This window comes from Carassius gibelio, chromosome A7 (genome assembly GCF_023724105.1).
Source record: "Carassius gibelio isolate Cgi1373 ecotype wild population from Czech Republic chromosome A7, carGib1.2-hapl.c, whole genome shotgun sequence".
Lineage (NCBI taxonomy): Eukaryota > Metazoa > Chordata > Actinopteri > Cypriniformes > Cyprinidae > Carassius > Carassius gibelio.
The window spans coordinates 24,962,547-24,978,639 of record NC_068377.1 but is presented as its reverse complement, the minus strand read 5'-3'; the positions used below and the strand labels follow the sequence as shown (position 1 = coordinate 24,978,639).

The following is a 16,093-nucleotide window of genomic DNA, read 5'->3' as shown; positions in this document are numbered from 1 at the left end:
GGCTAACACAAAACTAACTGACCTATGTTTATTTACTGACATTAAGTCATATGTCTTGTCATATGATACAATATTATGATGGTGTCTCATGCTAGATATCTGGGTTTCCCATCCACATGTTCATCATGTGATACATCCTCACATTAGATTTGCTGACTTTTATTTGGGGTGAACATATACAGTCTGCCTGTCTGCATGAATAATGATCAGGATTACTACACCCGAAGCTTAGATATGTTGACCTGTGGATGACTAAGATTCTCATGCACTTACGGCTGAATTCTTACAGTTTCTGCAGTGTACGAGTGTATTTTTGTTCTGTATGAGTGAATGACCAATGACCAATGACAATGTAAAAACACACAATTACATTGAGGTGATTGCAAATGTTAATATGAATGGACAGAGAAACATATACACACACACTCTAAAAAACGCTGGGTTGTTTTTTCAACCCAACTGCTGGGTTGAGGCCGTTGGATAGGACTTTGGGATGTTTTAACCCAAGTTTGGGTTGAAAATAAGGTTTAAAAAAAAAATTTTTTAACCCAGCGGGTCTGGGTTGAGGACGCGGACGTGAAGGAGAGCACGCACGTCACGTCAAGATCGTACGTCTCCAGTGCGAGCAGCCGCCATTTTCTCAGCGTGATAGAAGCGAGAAGCGAGTGAAAGACTATGGTAAGTAAATATTCAAAATGTAAAGTTATATTTTATTGTTTACGCGGTTGTATGAAAGGCAGAAGGTTTTATGAAAGGCGGAAACAAAGGAGCTTAACGTTATATATATATATTAAAAAAAAAACGGACGCGGTTTTCGCCTCAGACACGGAGGTCTTAACTGCCTCATGTAACGGTACTGAACGGAGGATGTACTTTTAATATAACGTCTGTGAATGTATTTTGTCATATTTACATAAGATTTTACATTATCTGTACTTTTTGAGGCGTTAACAGACGGTTATGGTCACGGTTACGCTCATGTGAATTTGTCTTTTTTTTCGCGGTTAAACTGAATGTATGTTTGTCTCCTAAAGGAAACGGCATTGTGTAGTAAAGACTAGCATAATTATTTTGAGGCTGTTGAAGTGGTAGCTGTTAAAAGTATGTTTTACATGTAATATTTCAGACTTGTCAAGCTTGTGTCTTCATTGTCCTTGCGCTGAGAGTTAAAGACACAGAAGCTGTTTGTGTGAGGAGTCACAGACCTGTGTGAGGATGAGGAGGAGGTGTTCTTCTGAAGAGAGGGACAGACGGTTTAAGGAGAGTAAACTTCAGAATAACATCAAGTTATCTTTATTTTTACTAAGACTAAAATAATGTTGTTGTTTTTTTAGATGTTGCAATCCAGAGACAAGATAACTTCATTCTTTTGAGACTGATGTAAGTTAAGTTATTATTACTTTTTTTTTTTTTGAAAATTAATGTTTATGTTGTGTCCTGCCTGTTAACTTCACATTTTGATGCAAAAACAGTGTGATTTTATATATATATATATATATATATATATATATATATATATATATATATATATATATATATATGTCTGTATGTGTGTATATATATGTATGTCTGTATGTATGTATATATATGTATGTATATGTTAATATTTTATTGAAACCATTGATGTCCCTCTTTGCAGAACTCAAACTAACTGGAGTTAAGGACACACAAGTCTGCTTGTGTGAGGAGGAGGTTTTCTCAGCTTCTTTGGAAGAGAGGGAAAGATCGTTTAAGGCAAGTAAACTTCATAATTTCATGTTATCAGTTGTTGTTGTGTTTTACTAAGAGTAAAATAATATTTGTTTTTGTAGATGTTAAAAGCAAGAGACATGGGAGAGCATCATTCCTTTGAGATTTTATGTAAGTTATTTTTAGAAAATAAATTTTTCTGTTGTCTCCTGCCGGTTTACTTCACATTTTGATGCAACAACAGTGTGATTACGTGCTCATTTCATTAAGACCATTGATGTCTGTGTTTTTTATTGCAGAAATCAAACCAAGTTTGGAGTTGCTGATTTGGAGAGTCATTATTCTTGGTCTTCGCTCTTAGAGGTAAAGTTCACACAAAAAATAATTTACTTGCCCTCAAGTCATTCCAAACCTATAAGACTTTTGTCTGTATTTACAACATAAATTAATATATTTTTAGTTTTCTCATAATATTTGTTAATCCATTTATAGTTTAGATAATCAGTATTTTCAAGCTTCATAAATATAGAGTTATTGTAGAATTAAATTCTGATATTTATATATGAATACATCTTAAATTATATGATAGCAAACATGTATGTTCAAAATAAAATAGTGGTCTCCCAGACCAGCAATGGAGGACACAAAAAGAGAATATTAAATATATTGGTATGCTTTCCAAAAAATGAGCAGAGTTTGTATGAGTCTGGAAAAACATGGGGAGAGTAAATTATGAACATTTTAATTATTTGGTGAACTAACGGTTTGAAGAGCAGCCCTCCACGTACATGAACATTTGTGAGGTATGTGAATGTCATGTCTGTTTTAATGTTTCAGTAAAGAAGCTTTCTGAAAGCAATATTTATTCAAACAATATCGCATGTCCTCACACTAGTGCTGCCATTATAGACTTCATGAGAGCTGTGATAGACAGACATTAAACAACCGCACAAAGTGTTGATACTTTAACACCGATTATTTACCTATCCTTACGGATGTGAATACACCTCTACCTGAAAATGGATAGTTTAATTAAATGTTTAATTTTTTCTAATGTGTTTCTCTTAGGCCACTGATGAAGAACAGGCGGTGACTGGGATGAATGCTGGTCAGAGAGGAGAATCTTCTTTCCCCTAAACAGCAGTGGTTTTAAAGGAGGACGCTGCCCTGGATGATGTAGAAGATGTCACATGCTGTGCAGATGGGGCTTCTTCATGACTACATCAGTTATGCTAAAGAGATCATGAAAATTGACCGTGATGCATGATCTGTATTCATGGACTATGAAACAAACTGTAAGTGTATAATTTGTAAAAAAAAAAAAAAAAGTTAAATGCTTTTTCTGTGTTGTTTAGTAGAAGAGTTTACACTCTGTCATTCATACACCTGCTCACATTCTTTCACACACACACACACACACACACACATGCGTCTGTTAAATGTTATAATATCAAAGTTAATGTTGTGATTTATTTGTGTACTGTCATGCCAGAATAGTTGGAAAAAAACCTAACTAATTGCAAATTTATTGTATGTGTTTTCGTATATTTTTATACAATATATACAATTGAACAAAGTCCAATTTGATCTTAAGTTATATTCATCAAATGTTCAATGCTTTGTTTATGAACTCTGTAGCTGTTAATGCCATCCTTTTCTGCATTTCTTCTAACATGTTACTTTTTGACTTTTCTCTTGTTTTTAATAAATATTTTCCTTTTGATAATTATTATTTGTGTGTAAAAGGGATATTTAAAATGAACAACATTTGTAGGTTTAATGTCTAGCTCAATTTGGGTTAATTTTAACGTAGAAATGCATTGTTTCACCACATGGCTGCACTCTGCGAGTTTATTTTCTGCCAGCAGGAGGCGCTAAGAGCGGGAGAGGTAGGTTTCCGCAGAGCGGTGCTGAGCTCACAAACGCTGCCTTATCAAGCACATGCGAAATGATATCGAACATTTTCTAAATACAGTAGTTTTCCTAATGAAATACAGTGATAAAAAAACACCCGCTCTGGTTTTTGAAACCCTGCAATATAGTCATTTTAAACCATAAAAAAGGCAACCCAGCAGGCTGGGTTAAATATGATAACCCAACTGGTTGGGTTAAAATAACCCAGCGCTGGGTTCGTCCCTTTTTGACCCAGCGCTGGGTTGTCAAAATAACCCAAATTGGGTTGTTTTCAACCCAGCAGTTTTTAGAGTGCAGGTACAGACAAGTGTCCCCATAATTTTAGTTCTGTGGGCCCCAATGCTCCAAAACTGTTCCTCTTTCTAAATGTATTGCTCAAGTCAAGCCAGGATGACTCAGACACCGCATATCAACTGGAGCATGGCGTCTTAACCCCCTCTTAGCCATAACAAAATCATAATACTATGACACTCATGGAAAAAAGGACTTATATAGCAATGTTTTAATGAAGGATATACTCTGAATGATTAACTGCAGTGAGTTCTGGCATGAGTCAGTGTAGATATTCCCTATCTCTGCGTATGCTGTTTCACTGAGTCAAAGAGATGGTGATATTGTTGATGCTTTTTGAATGTTATGTGATTTAGCAATGACTGATTATTTGACAACTTCAGTGGGTGTTAAATTTGCTTGTCTGAAATTGAATTATTAGATTTTTCCTACAACTGAACTTTCATCATCTAAAGCCCCATTCCTCAAATCTTGCCCTGGAGGTCCAATGCGCTGCAGAGTTTAGCTCCAACCCTGGTCAAAGTCACCTGCCTGTGATTTTCTAATGATCCCAAAGACATTCATTGGCATTGATTAGCATGCTCAGGTGTGTTTGATTAGAGTTAGATCTAAACTCTGCAGGAAAGTGGATCTCGAGGTCCAGATTTGAGGAACCCAGATCTAAAGCAATGGTTCTCAATCCTGTCCTGGAGTAATCCCTGCCCTGTACATTTCTATCTCCCTCATCAATCAGACCTGATTCAACTCATCAGCTCATTAGTGAAGACTGCAAGGCCTGAAGTGAGTGTGTCAGATATACTGTAGGGAGACATACAAAATGTGCAGTGCCGGGGGTACTATATGGAGAGGTTTCAGAACCACATATTTAATGTACTACAGGTGTAGTTAAGCTTACATGTTTTTAGAAAAAGCATGGGGATACGGTCTTGTAATTGTTCTGCATTCCAGAGTTTACACATCAATCAACCGCGCCATCTTGTGGTCAGGAGCGGCATAAATGACCAAATATCATAGGGATATTCACAAAAATGAAAGTTCTGTCATTTATTCAGGCTTTTCTTCCTGTTCATTACAGATGCTAAAAACTATAAACACCGTATAACTTGGGGTTAAATTTTGCTTCCCTGTTACAAACTACCGTAGGCTAATTACTTAGTAGTCCATAGTAAGACAGACATCTGGAAAGACAATACCCCCAGATGACCTAGAAAAGACACTTTGGAAAGGCCTTGTCTTAAGGTTTAAAATAAAATAAAAAGTAGGTTGGAGGTTATTATTGAGTTTCAATACTAACCATTTGAACAGAGACATGATTAAACTGAACACTTGAAAGACTGAAAAAAAAAGGTGTTAAGTTTTGTTGATAATGAATGCATGGCGGTTGCTTATATTCCATGTGACTGCAAGGGGTTGATGATAGATAGATAGATCTTCCATCACCAGATCATCTTCTTCCAGCACGTTCTCAACTTATTTGGCTCCTAGCGCTCGCTCGGCTGAGTTCGTCCCTCTCTGCGCAGTCTGGAAATGCACTTCCGGTCGGTGAGACGTGGCTGACCGTGGAAAATCTTTCTTGAGGGAAAACGTGAGAGTGTTTGCTGTTGGCTACTCCTGCTCGCAGACAGCAGTGCCTGGATGGCAGGGTCAAGACGGAGTAAAAACTGTAGGAATTTCAGCCGGGTAAGACAAAACGTTTATGTATCTCTGCTAATTTTTTTTTTCCCAAGGCATGCAACTTTGTATCGAGGTAGTTTGCGTACACCGTTGCTTTTATTAGAAACATTGCAGCAAAATTGTGTTTTGCGAATTACCAGGCTACTCAACGTCCTTCAGTAAAACATACAACAGCTGTTTTTGCCTTTGGGCCTGCTTGCTGTTTTAATTAGTTAGTTTAGCAGCCAAACGCTGAAAGCTGGCAAACTTTGGAGTGTTTTAAAGCCCAGCGGGCTGGAATTCTTCTGGAATCTCGCCGCTCCTCCTTAATCTCCTGCACGTTCACAGACCGTCCAAGCATGCTGCTCCTGTGTCCACTCGTACCGAGCATTATTAGTGACAATCACAACTATTAAAACAAAATTATTTTTTACATGTATATTCTTTACATATTTGTGCAATAAAGACCATTTAAACTCATATGCCATGTTTCAATATCGTAAAAAAAAGATCAGTTGCTGAAGACTGCTGAACTCATTTATTCTCATTATTATGGATGAGTCTAATGCTTTATATGATATCATGTTTTCATCTCTATATACATTATTTTCCTGTGTTGACTAACTATCTAGGTGTGGTGTTTTGTTTAGATTGTGACTCACATTGCCTTGGTCTTTTTGGGGGGGAGTGGAGTGGAAGCGCTTAGTCAGTCACCACATCTAAACCTTTCAATTTGTAGGCCAAGCCAGATGGCTAATTCATCATGGAGTTTCAAATATGTTTTTAAAATCTATATATTTCTTGATTTATAAATAAATCTTTGGGTATCATTAATTTTGAAGGTGTTATTAACAAGTTGCTATATAAGAACTAGAACAGCTATTCAATTTGGAAAGCAAAATAACTCGTATCCTTGTGGTAGTTGCTGTGAAAACAAATATTTCAAATAATGGTTGAAAAAAAAATAGTGTGATCAGAATTTCTGTGCATCCAATAATACAGTTTCACAGATGTAACTGTAAAGAAAAAAAACAAAAACACAACTGGTTAAAAGTTTGGGCAATGCAAGGTTTTTTCTTTCTTTCTCACTCTCTCTAATATGCTGATTTTGGGGCTCAGATCATATTTAATATTATTGTCAATATTGAAAACAATGCTGCTTAATATTTCTGTGGAAATTGTAATTTAGTTTTTGTAGACTATTTATGACTTTTGATTGGTAGTCTATAAAGAATATAATTATAAATTCTGATTTGCGGAAACTCTAGTTAAGTTGCTTCTTAAAAGGGTTCAAACATTTGGTGCCGCTAACATGATGCAAACTTTTTATTTTCATCCGAGTCTAAGAAACCCTGGAGATTATTGAAACTCAACTAATCTTTCCACTTCATGAAATTTTGTTTGAAGGCTCCTCTCTGCCTTACAGTACCCTACATGTTTCTTCCAAGTGTTTTGCGGAGGTCTGGGCTGATGAGCGCAGCACCTGAGAAGCCTGTTTGGGCATTTACAATGCTGCTGCTTGGCGCCGCCCTACTGGCGTCATCCTTCGGTGGTAAGATGATGGCTCAGACTGCTGTGGCCCAAGCAAAGACGGCACCTGCAGGACCAGGACCATGGTGCATTAAGGACCTTATAGACCTGGATGAGCTGTTCTCCATAGATAACCTTGATGTTTGGTTCTACTCCCTTGTGGGATCGATTGCCATCGGACTCAGTGGCATCTTCCCACTCTTGGTGATACCCATTGAAGCTGGAACAGCTTTAAAAACTGAGGGTAAGTCAAACTTATGCTTAAGGGGGCATTTGTGATCTAGGTCTGTGTGTATAAAAAGTAGACTATGATAACTAATCTAGGATCAGGTTACACGCTAACCAGATCGGGTAGAGGTAGCTACCTGATTGTGTTACAGTCGGAGCTGGGTATTTTGTGTCTTATCTTTGTTCCTTCTATTAGAAGTGGAGTCTTTTCTGGCCCTGTGCAGAGTATCTATAGTTTCCAAGCAGAAAGGAAAAAATGAGTTGGTCACACATCAGACCTAGTGTGACAAATAGACAAGTGTTTGTTATTAATACAACTGGTTTGTAAATTGTTTTAGGTCTTCACACAGTCATGAGCTCCTTTCACTGTAAACTCATGTTCTCTGTGGGATTTTTTTCCCTTTGCTGTTTATGCCTGGTTCCACATTTAGTTTTTTTGTACCATGTTAAAGTAATTTCCCAGCCACAGAATAAGCCACAGCTATAATATTATAAGTAATTCATCATTAAAACATTTTTAAAAGGTGTCAGGTCCAATCCAAAATCCAAGCTTGCTTGGTTTTTTTGAGAATCTTCCCCAAACTGTTATAAAGTATCTTAAAGAGATGATATCCAAACACTTGGAAAAATGTGTTGTGTGAGCATGCTTGACCGAAATAATTTGTCGAGCAATCCCTTTTTCAGCTACACCTGTCACAGCTTGTCTAAATATTTCATGGTGTAGTGGACGTTCAAGAGAAGAACCAACAGAACCATAATAGGATGCAAAAAATTTTGAAGTAACAATATATGGTTGACAGGTCGCACTCTAAAGGCCTTTGCAGAGGGCAGTGTTGCTCGGTGAGGCTTTTGTCTATGATGATGATATCAGTCATGCAGAAATAGATCAGAGTCAGGCAATGGATCTCAGTCAGGAAGTAGACCGGCTTAAGATCTGTCCGCTGATGCTCTTGTACTGTTTGCAGCTGGGTGTCAGAAGCTGAAGAAGCTGCTGAGTTTTGCCATTGGTGGTCTCCTAGGCGATGTGTTTCTCCACCTCCTTCCTGAAGCGTGGGCTCACACTTCCAGTCCTGGTGAGGATTCTCACATTATATATAACACTTCCTGGTGTTCATGCATTAATCGTCATCGTAATGTGTGCTTCTGTCTCTTTGTGTTCTGTTTTTTTAGTAACCTTCTCTGTGACTCCCAGTAGTCATAAGTATGTGTGGTTTTGTTATTCATCTATACTTTGATGTGGTTGTCAAGATTTTCTTTCTTCTAATGTAAGGGAATGCCTTAAATTGTTTTGCAGGAAACTATGTTTTTTTGTGTAACATTTTAACATCAAGAGTGTGTACTAATTGACCTTTTGTTAAACCCTCTCCTCTTAGTAACTCTACCTCAGTTTTTCATTCACTGCGGTACTGAAATCGATAAGGAAGGACACTTAGTAACATTTACTTTCAAGCAAATGTTAGTCCCCTTAATGATCTTAGGTATTCATTTTTGGGATTCAAGGCTCACACGGTGTTATAAATTTTTTTTTTTATGTTATTTGGTATTACAAGACCAAAAGTATACAAGCATATAATTTAATCATATTTAAAATTATTAACTTTCATGGTTTTAATTTAATTTTACTAATTGTTGCATTTTATCATGTTATTGTTTTTTTTTATATTTATATATATATTTCATTTTAATTTAGCAATTTTAGATTGTTGTATTTCAGTTGGCTTCAAAGGCAACATTTCCTTTTATACATTTTAATTAAGCTTTTTCATTTAATTAAATGCTATTAAATAGTTTTAGTTAACAACAGTAGCACTGGACAGAGCTTAGTGAATATTTTTTATTTTAAATTTTATTTTAAATTTTATTGAAAAATTAAAATGCTGTCCCCACCCCCTTTTTTGTGTTTGCATATGCTGGACAGATGGTTCCCAAAGCCACTATCATACGCAGGGTCTGTGGGTGATAGGAGGTCTGCTGTCCTTTCTGATTTTGGAAAAGGTGTTCCCTGATTTTGACAGTGACCCAGAGAGCAAAGCTGCCGGCCAAAGAACTAAAGTAAGTTACATCAGCTTTTAGTTCATATTCCAGCATTTTAAATCTGTTCAATTGAATTGTGTTCACACTGGAACAATGCGATTCTGAACCTCATGGGGGAGCCAAAGGACAATGGTGAGTTGTGCACTCTACAGACATTCATTATTCATCCACATGAACCATCTGGTAGAATACAGTAACAGACCAATTGTTTTTCTTTTCTTTTTTTCTATTTAACTACAAAATAGTTACAAGTGTTATGAAATATTCTTTACTGGCACATTTTCCTTTCGAGTACTGGTTGATGGAATAATAGTTTGTGGTTTCACTGGAATTTTAAACAAGCGTTCTTCTTATTTTGTAAACAGTTACCCAAGTGTTGTAAATATTTGTGAAACAAAGTTATTTTGTCATTGGTGTTGAGTCTCTAGAAAAAGTTCAGCAGGCTTAAATGTTCTAAACCTCTGTCTGGCTTATTGCAGTGTCTAATGACCCCTGCCACTTATGTATATGTGTGTGTGTGTGTGTGTATATATATATATATATATATATATATATATATATATATATAATATAAATAATAATAATAATAATATAAAATGTGTTTTACATTTTATTTTATTTTTTTTATTTTTCATACGAAAGTCACATTACAATGTTTTTTTGTCATTTAAAAGTGCAGTGAAAACTAAAAAGTATGTTGACAACGTACAGTACAAGCTAATCCGTTATTACTCATGCACAAAAACTACATGGTTTGTGCATAATGCGGAGCTAACAACCGTTTAACATAAGCAGTTACCAAAAGTGTACATTGGATTTTTTTTTTTCTTTGGTCTTTAATGACTAGTCCCACAATGTTCTGTAATGATCTAGAAAGCTCTGGAATATTACAGAATGTTACAGAAATGTATAGAATGTTTCCATCCTTGCAAAAGCTAAATATCTTTTTAAAAAAACATGCAAAATTGGTACAAAAACTTCTCTGTACTAAGCCAGTGTTTCATAGAAAAACATGTTTTTCTTTTTTTTTATCCTGTCTTAAATATTTAATAAAATATTGACACTATATGAAACTAAAAAATCCTGTAATAATTAGCACCATAGAATTACAGAAGAACCACAAAAGATATAAGTGTGTTCTTGTTTAAACTTGTTGATTTAAAGGTTAAGGCACACAGAGAGAGGGAATAGTCCCGATTGAATAATTGATGCTATAGAAATGTTGTGAAGCCACGAATCACGAATGACTGTTTGTGTCGAACGGATATTTAAAACATTACAACTCATGTCCCATACAAATACCCACAGGACTGTTCCCGGCGTTCACGAAGAACCCCAAACCCCTTTTATTCTGGTCTATTTCAGTGTATTGCATCACCGAATTGCATCAGTAATTTAAACACACACGCACACCTATCACTTTTCGGGCTCCACCCTGATGGATATATCTGCTTAAAGCCTTGAAATATTTGCTAAAAAGTTTGTTCTGCCTTCCTTTCTAGTGTAGACATGACATCAGCTCTGACACATTGTTTAATTGAGTCTTGAGTGCCTTGGACACTCTAATCACAAAACACAGGGGCTTGCAGTGCCTGTGAGGTAGACGTCCAATTTCCCCTCTCCTCTTCCTTCTCTTCTAATTATAACTGTTAATTTGACTTGGTCTATCACTTGAATCTTTTTGTGAATGCTGAGTCTTCTTCCCTGCTTACGGGAGACCTGGAAGTTTGACTGATGGCCTCTGCTCTGTTTGGGTAGTTATAAATAGCATCTAGCAGGAAGCAGCTGCCACCAGCATTCCATCAGCAGACAGACGGGCCACAGAAGTCAGCCACGGTGCACAGAAACCACAGCTGAGAGGCCTTACAGACTGTGGGCTGGAACAGGGAGGAAGCGTCTAGTTCTGTTACTACAATCGAAAATGCCAGCTGCTGTAAAGAACAATTCTCTTCTCACAGTCAGCTTTTGTCAGCCATTTCTGTCTCGACAAACTATGGAAAGAATTTTGTGAATTTAGAGGCAGAAATGTTTTTTAATGACCCACAAGCTTACATTTTTGGACTTTTAGTGTGAGCTGTAGACATGGAGCTAAACTGAGTGTTATTAGTCTGCTGAAGAGTTTAAAAGTTGGGGGTCGGTAAGATTTTGATATTTGAAGTATATTATGTTCACCAAAGCTGCGTTTATTTGCTCAAAAAATACAGTAAAAACAGTAATATTGTGAAAATGTTCATGTTTAAAGTAACCGAATATGTATTGATGATATATGAATAAGTCTTCGTTTTCATGATCCTTCAGAACACTCTGATCTGATTTTGTGCTCAAGATACTTTAAAAACAGTTTTTGCTTAATATTTTCTGTGGAAAGTGTGATGCACTTTTCAGTATTATTTGAATAGAAAATAGAAAAAGCTGGTTAATTTTTCTTGGTATCTGGTTTCATCTGAAGATTTAATTATGGCTACAATTGTCTATTTGCTCTGAAATGAGACCCAGATTCGCTAGACTTATTGTGGTGTTCTCTCTCTTTCCATACTAGTCGTCTTCAACAGATCGGAGCAGCGAGGTCTCTGTGTCCCCAAAAACAAATGGCACCTGCTCGAACAACAACGCCGACTCCAAGCCAAAACCTGACATCAGCCTTTACACAAAGCCAAAGAAAATAAAGGTAAGATGCACACAAAAATCATGCCTTAAGATTATTAAAGATAAGTACATTTTAATCTTGCTGTTTCCTTGGAACAGCATTTGTAAATTGTCCCTTACCTGTAATCTTTTCTCTTAGATCTATTGTATTTGCATTTTTCCTTAATTTTTTCAGACAAGTGGTTATCTAAACCTTCTTGCTAACTGCATTGATAACTTCACTCACGGGCTGGCAGTGGCAGGAAGCTTCTTAGTAAGCCGAAAGGTAAGAGCAAACAGAGACCAATTCCATATGAACAGGATTCAGGGTTTGAACTCTGTAAAGTTATGCTAAAGTAAGACTGATTGCTGCTAAAACAGACTACTATAGAGTGCACTATTAATGTAACTTAATGCAAATAATTCTGTGTAGAGCAATGATTTAGTGTGCTTTATAAATAGATTCAGAATTCTTCTATAAATATAATATGATTTAACCACTTTAAAATCTTAAACTGATAGCTTCTGCCATAGTTCTTCTGGTCTGTGTAGATCATTGCAAACAGTGAGATAGAGATGTTTGCGATGTGTGGGAATATTTATAGTGCAGCAGTATTTATATGGCTTTGTGGAGTTGAAGTCCAGGTGGAGAAGCATAAGGCTCCCAGCATGCGTGGGGAGGGAGTTTCAGAGGAAATGGACTTGGTGCAACAGAAACCACTATACTTGCACAGAAAAACACACTTTTACACATTTGCTCACTTGACTGGACATACAAATTTGGCTGCAGAAATGCAAGGGAGAGTATTGATAGAGAACTGTGCCATGTTACTGTTTTTCCCTACCTCCCCCATAGCTTCTGTTGACATTCAGTTAAACATATGTGCCAAATAAACATTGTGTGGATTATAAAACATGGTTTTACTGCCCTACCATGATTAAATGAGAAAACAAGAGTGCACTGCAATATGTTTATAATGCCTTATTTTACCTGTTCTTACAGGTTGGTTTCTTAACAACATTCGCTATTCTGCTTCATGAGATCCCTCATGAGGTACATATCTAAATTTTTCTCTATCTTTCTCTGTTTCTTGAGTTTCTGCCTGGTAATTGTTACTCAGAAACTATGCATTTAATTTTTAGCTGATTGATAGCAGTTTATTACTACTGACTTGGAATGAGTTGTTCAAGAGTTACTTTTCGTGAAATGTCTCATATAGGGCTCAGTACTTACAGATTTCTTTTGCTGTGCACACATTTCTGTCTTTATGAAAAGGTGGGAGATTTTGCCATTTTGCTGCGAGCGGGATTTGACCGTTGGAAAGCTGCCCGCATGCAGCTCTCTACAGCGTTAGGAGGAGTCCTGGGGGCATGTTTTGCTCTTTGCTCCCAATCACAGAATGGGGCAGGTGAGACACCACAGTCATCAGACATCTCAGATTATATACTACAGTTCAAAAGTTTGGGGTCAGTAAGATTCTTTTAAGGAATTAATACTTTTATTCCATAAAAATGCATTAATCATAACTGTTGTTGTGTATCTTTGAGTTTTTTTCATGTTTTTTTTTTTTCCTGATGCACTGTTATTCTTCCTTATTTATGACTTGATGTAGGAATCCCATGCCTAACATGACTTTTAGCTGCTACTGATGCTTTATAAATAAATGAGTGTTTTGTTTTTTTATTATTTGGGTTTTCCACAAAAACATAATCTATTGCTGGACTGTATTTGAGAATCAGTGTGCTCATTTAAGCACCTTATCAAATGTATTCTTCAGTGTTGGTTCTGCTCGCATGTATTTCTAGAGAATGCCACTGCCTGGATCCTGCCCTTCACCTCAGGTGGCTTTCTCTACATAGCTTTGGTCAATGTGGTACCTGATCTGCTACAGGAGACCAACCCTAGGTAAAGTGTCCACTTCCCTGAGAATGGGGTCTTTTGGGTCTGTTTGTCTCCTACAGTGTTGCATGTAAAATCCTGCCAGATATCACAGTTTAAATAAATGACCATATCCCCTGTTCCCACAGGAACTCCTTTGTTCAAATTCTGCTGCTGTTTTGTGGGATAGCAGTCATGGCTCTTCTCTCAGTCATCATGGAATAGCCACAGGCAAGCACTTCTTTTATCAAGGGACATTTAGAGTGCTAACTAGCATGCTGAGGGACTTATGGACAATTCACTCCACTGGTTATGCTTTAATTTAGAGATTTTTGTCACCCTCAAAGACCACGTGAGGAAATACTAATGAAAGAAACAGCTTTGACAATCAGGTGTTTGAATCTGTGTGCATGTGATTTTAGCCTTATCCTACACCCCTGTGTGCGGATTAAATTGAAACTTAACTCACAAAATGCCTTATACGCACCAGCTGAAACTGACGGGGAATACAGGTTTGTGCAAATGGTGCTCTGAAATAACAGTGGTTGTTTTGGCTGAAACATGCCAAAACATTTGCTACTATTATGCATTCTTGTTCATGTTTCTGCTGGGTGTCATTATACATTTCACTTTTTGTCAAACACATTTCCAATGTCAGCTGGTTACATCAATGTGATTTGCTTTAATTGTAGCATACTGTACATGCAGGTTTCACAAGTCTTTTAAGAGAGGCACATACGCTTGCATAATCAGATTTTTGATGTTCATCATAATTGAGTTCCCTTAAAATTAATACTGCTTCACTTTCTAAGTTCATTTCACACTTCTTTTACTCAAGTTAAGACATATCCTCACTTTGAATGACTACAGTACATATTCCTAATTGCACGTTCATTAATGAACACACCTTTTTTCAAACACTTTTGTAATGCTTAACAGGCCTTATTTTCTCATGTTTCAACTGTGCTGTTTTTGTTTTACCTTACAGTATTTAGTCTTATTGATTGTGTCCTGAAAGCCACTACACTGCTGCATTTTAGCTTTAATTTTGATGGACTGGTCTTCTGTCCTGGCATTGCAATACACCGGTTTCAGTGATTTAGTCTTGAGGATTCATAAGCAGACAGTTATTTTACTTAACTGACTTGATGCCATTTCATACATTTGAATAACATTTTTAAAAAGACAAAAATATTTGATAAATGGATTGTCTGTTTGGGAGTTTTGTATATGGAATGTTACTGAAAAGAATGTTCTGAATGCATCACATGGAAGGTCAGAACGGTCTTTCCCAGATTGTAAATATTTGAAAAGAGATTATATATTTATTCTTTTAAGACCGTATGTTGTTGAAAGAAACTTAAGTCTTCCCATTGTTATAGTTGAAATAAAGAGATGTTACTGTTTGATTTAAAACTGTTGTTGCGTCTTGTTTTTAAGTGTGCAGATTTTACTTGTAGGAGTGCAACTGCTCCCAACACTGTAGGAAATTCCTTGAATAAATGTATTAATCAGTTCAGCCAACAGTTTCTCATCTGAATCATATGTTAACCTCCTAACAAAGTGTCTGTTCTCTTTACTGCTTAAAAGCTGTTTGGCTTAAAGTGAGAGTTCATCCATAAATGAAAATGCTGTCATTTACTCAACTCGTTCCTAAATATGTACATTTCTTTGGTTTTATACTATATTCTAAAGTGTCCTTGTTACAGTGTAATTATACATATAAGTACGGAGTAAAAACAATTATATGTACTTATTATATGCGTAGGGTTAAGATTTGGGTTTGGCTTCGTGGTACTTGTGTGTAATTATGCATAATTCATTGTTATTATAAGTAGGTGTAACAAAGACAAATTAAAATAAAGTGTTACTGTTTCTTCTGTCAAACACAAAAGATGATATATTGACGAATGTTGGTAGCCAACAACATGAGTGAATTATAACGCTTTTTTTTGGGGGGGGGGGGTGAAGTATCTCTAAATTTATTAAATTGCTAACGCATATTAGTGATTTTTTACTTTTCACTTTTTTTTTTTTTTTTTTTTTTTTTGCTGCATAACCATTAGCTTCAGTAGATTGCTTGTGACACTGAAGCAATGCAAAACCTCTCTTTTCTATTGAATTAGAGTTAATGGACTCAAATGACATAATTAACAGTTCTGGTTTTCATGTCAGAATGACACTGCATATACAGTAGCTTTCTGAAGTAGGAAAATGCAATTTAATAATGAGGATGCAATGTTTCCAGCA

The 16,093-nt window shown here is 36.3% G+C and overlaps 1 protein-coding gene and 2 long non-coding RNA genes across 7 annotated transcripts; all 3 read left to right on the top strand.

The window, feature by feature from the left end:
- Positions 1-327: 327 nt before the first annotated feature.
- LOC128016930 (uncharacterized) lies at positions 328-1,734 on the top strand. Its single transcript, XR_008184318.1, has 3 exons — positions 328-678; positions 1,127-1,380; positions 1,640-1,734. It is a non-coding gene; the product is annotated as an uncharacterized LOC128016930 (long non-coding RNA).
- Positions 1,735-1,809: 75 nt separating this feature from the next.
- Positions 1,810-3,418, top strand: LOC128016932 (uncharacterized). Its single transcript, XR_008184319.1, has 3 exons — positions 1,810-1,860; positions 1,989-2,052; positions 2,758-3,418. It is a non-coding gene; the product is annotated as an uncharacterized LOC128016932 (long non-coding RNA).
- Positions 3,419-4,543: 1,125 nt separating this feature from the next.
- On the top strand, positions 4,544-15,259 carry LOC128016929 (zinc transporter ZIP13). 5 transcript variants are annotated; one of them, XM_052601887.1, is made up of 11 exons: positions 4,544-4,674; positions 5,415-5,574; positions 6,955-7,321; positions 8,271-8,378; positions 9,224-9,357; positions 11,879-12,007; positions 12,161-12,250; positions 12,968-13,018; positions 13,241-13,373; positions 13,771-13,870; positions 13,993-15,259. In XM_052601887.1, exons 2-11 carry the CDS (start codon positions 5,530-5,532, stop codon positions 14,066-14,068), a joined length of 1,233 nt encoding a protein of 410 aa, XP_052457847.1. In that variant the 5' UTR covers positions 4,544-4,674; positions 5,415-5,529; the 3' UTR covers positions 14,069-15,259. The 5 variants fall into 5 exon arrangements, with proteins under 5 accessions (XP_052457847.1, XP_052457846.1, XP_052457845.1 ...); XM_052601886.1 differs by having other exon boundaries at positions 4,660-4,674; positions 5,380-5,574; XM_052601885.1 differs by lacking the exon at positions 4,544-4,674 and having other exon boundaries at positions 4,943-5,574.
- The last annotated feature ends 834 nt before the right edge of the window (positions 15,260-16,093 follow it).

What these genes read in the sequence shown, in the direction of transcription:
- LOC128016929 (XM_052601887.1), top strand. Translation starts at nt 5,530, where the DNA reads ATGGCAGGGTCAAGACGGAGTAAAAACTGTAGGAATTTCAGCCGG. An exon ending in GGCTCACACTTCCAGTCCTG is followed by an intron (nt 8,379 to 9,223) that starts GTGAGGATTCTC and finishes TATGCTGGACAG; the next exon opens with ATGGTTCCCAAAGCCACTAT. An exon ending in TTCATGAGATCCCTCATGAG is followed by an intron (nt 13,019 to 13,240) that starts GTACATATCTAA and finishes CTTTATGAAAAG; the next exon opens with GTGGGAGATTTTGCCATTTT.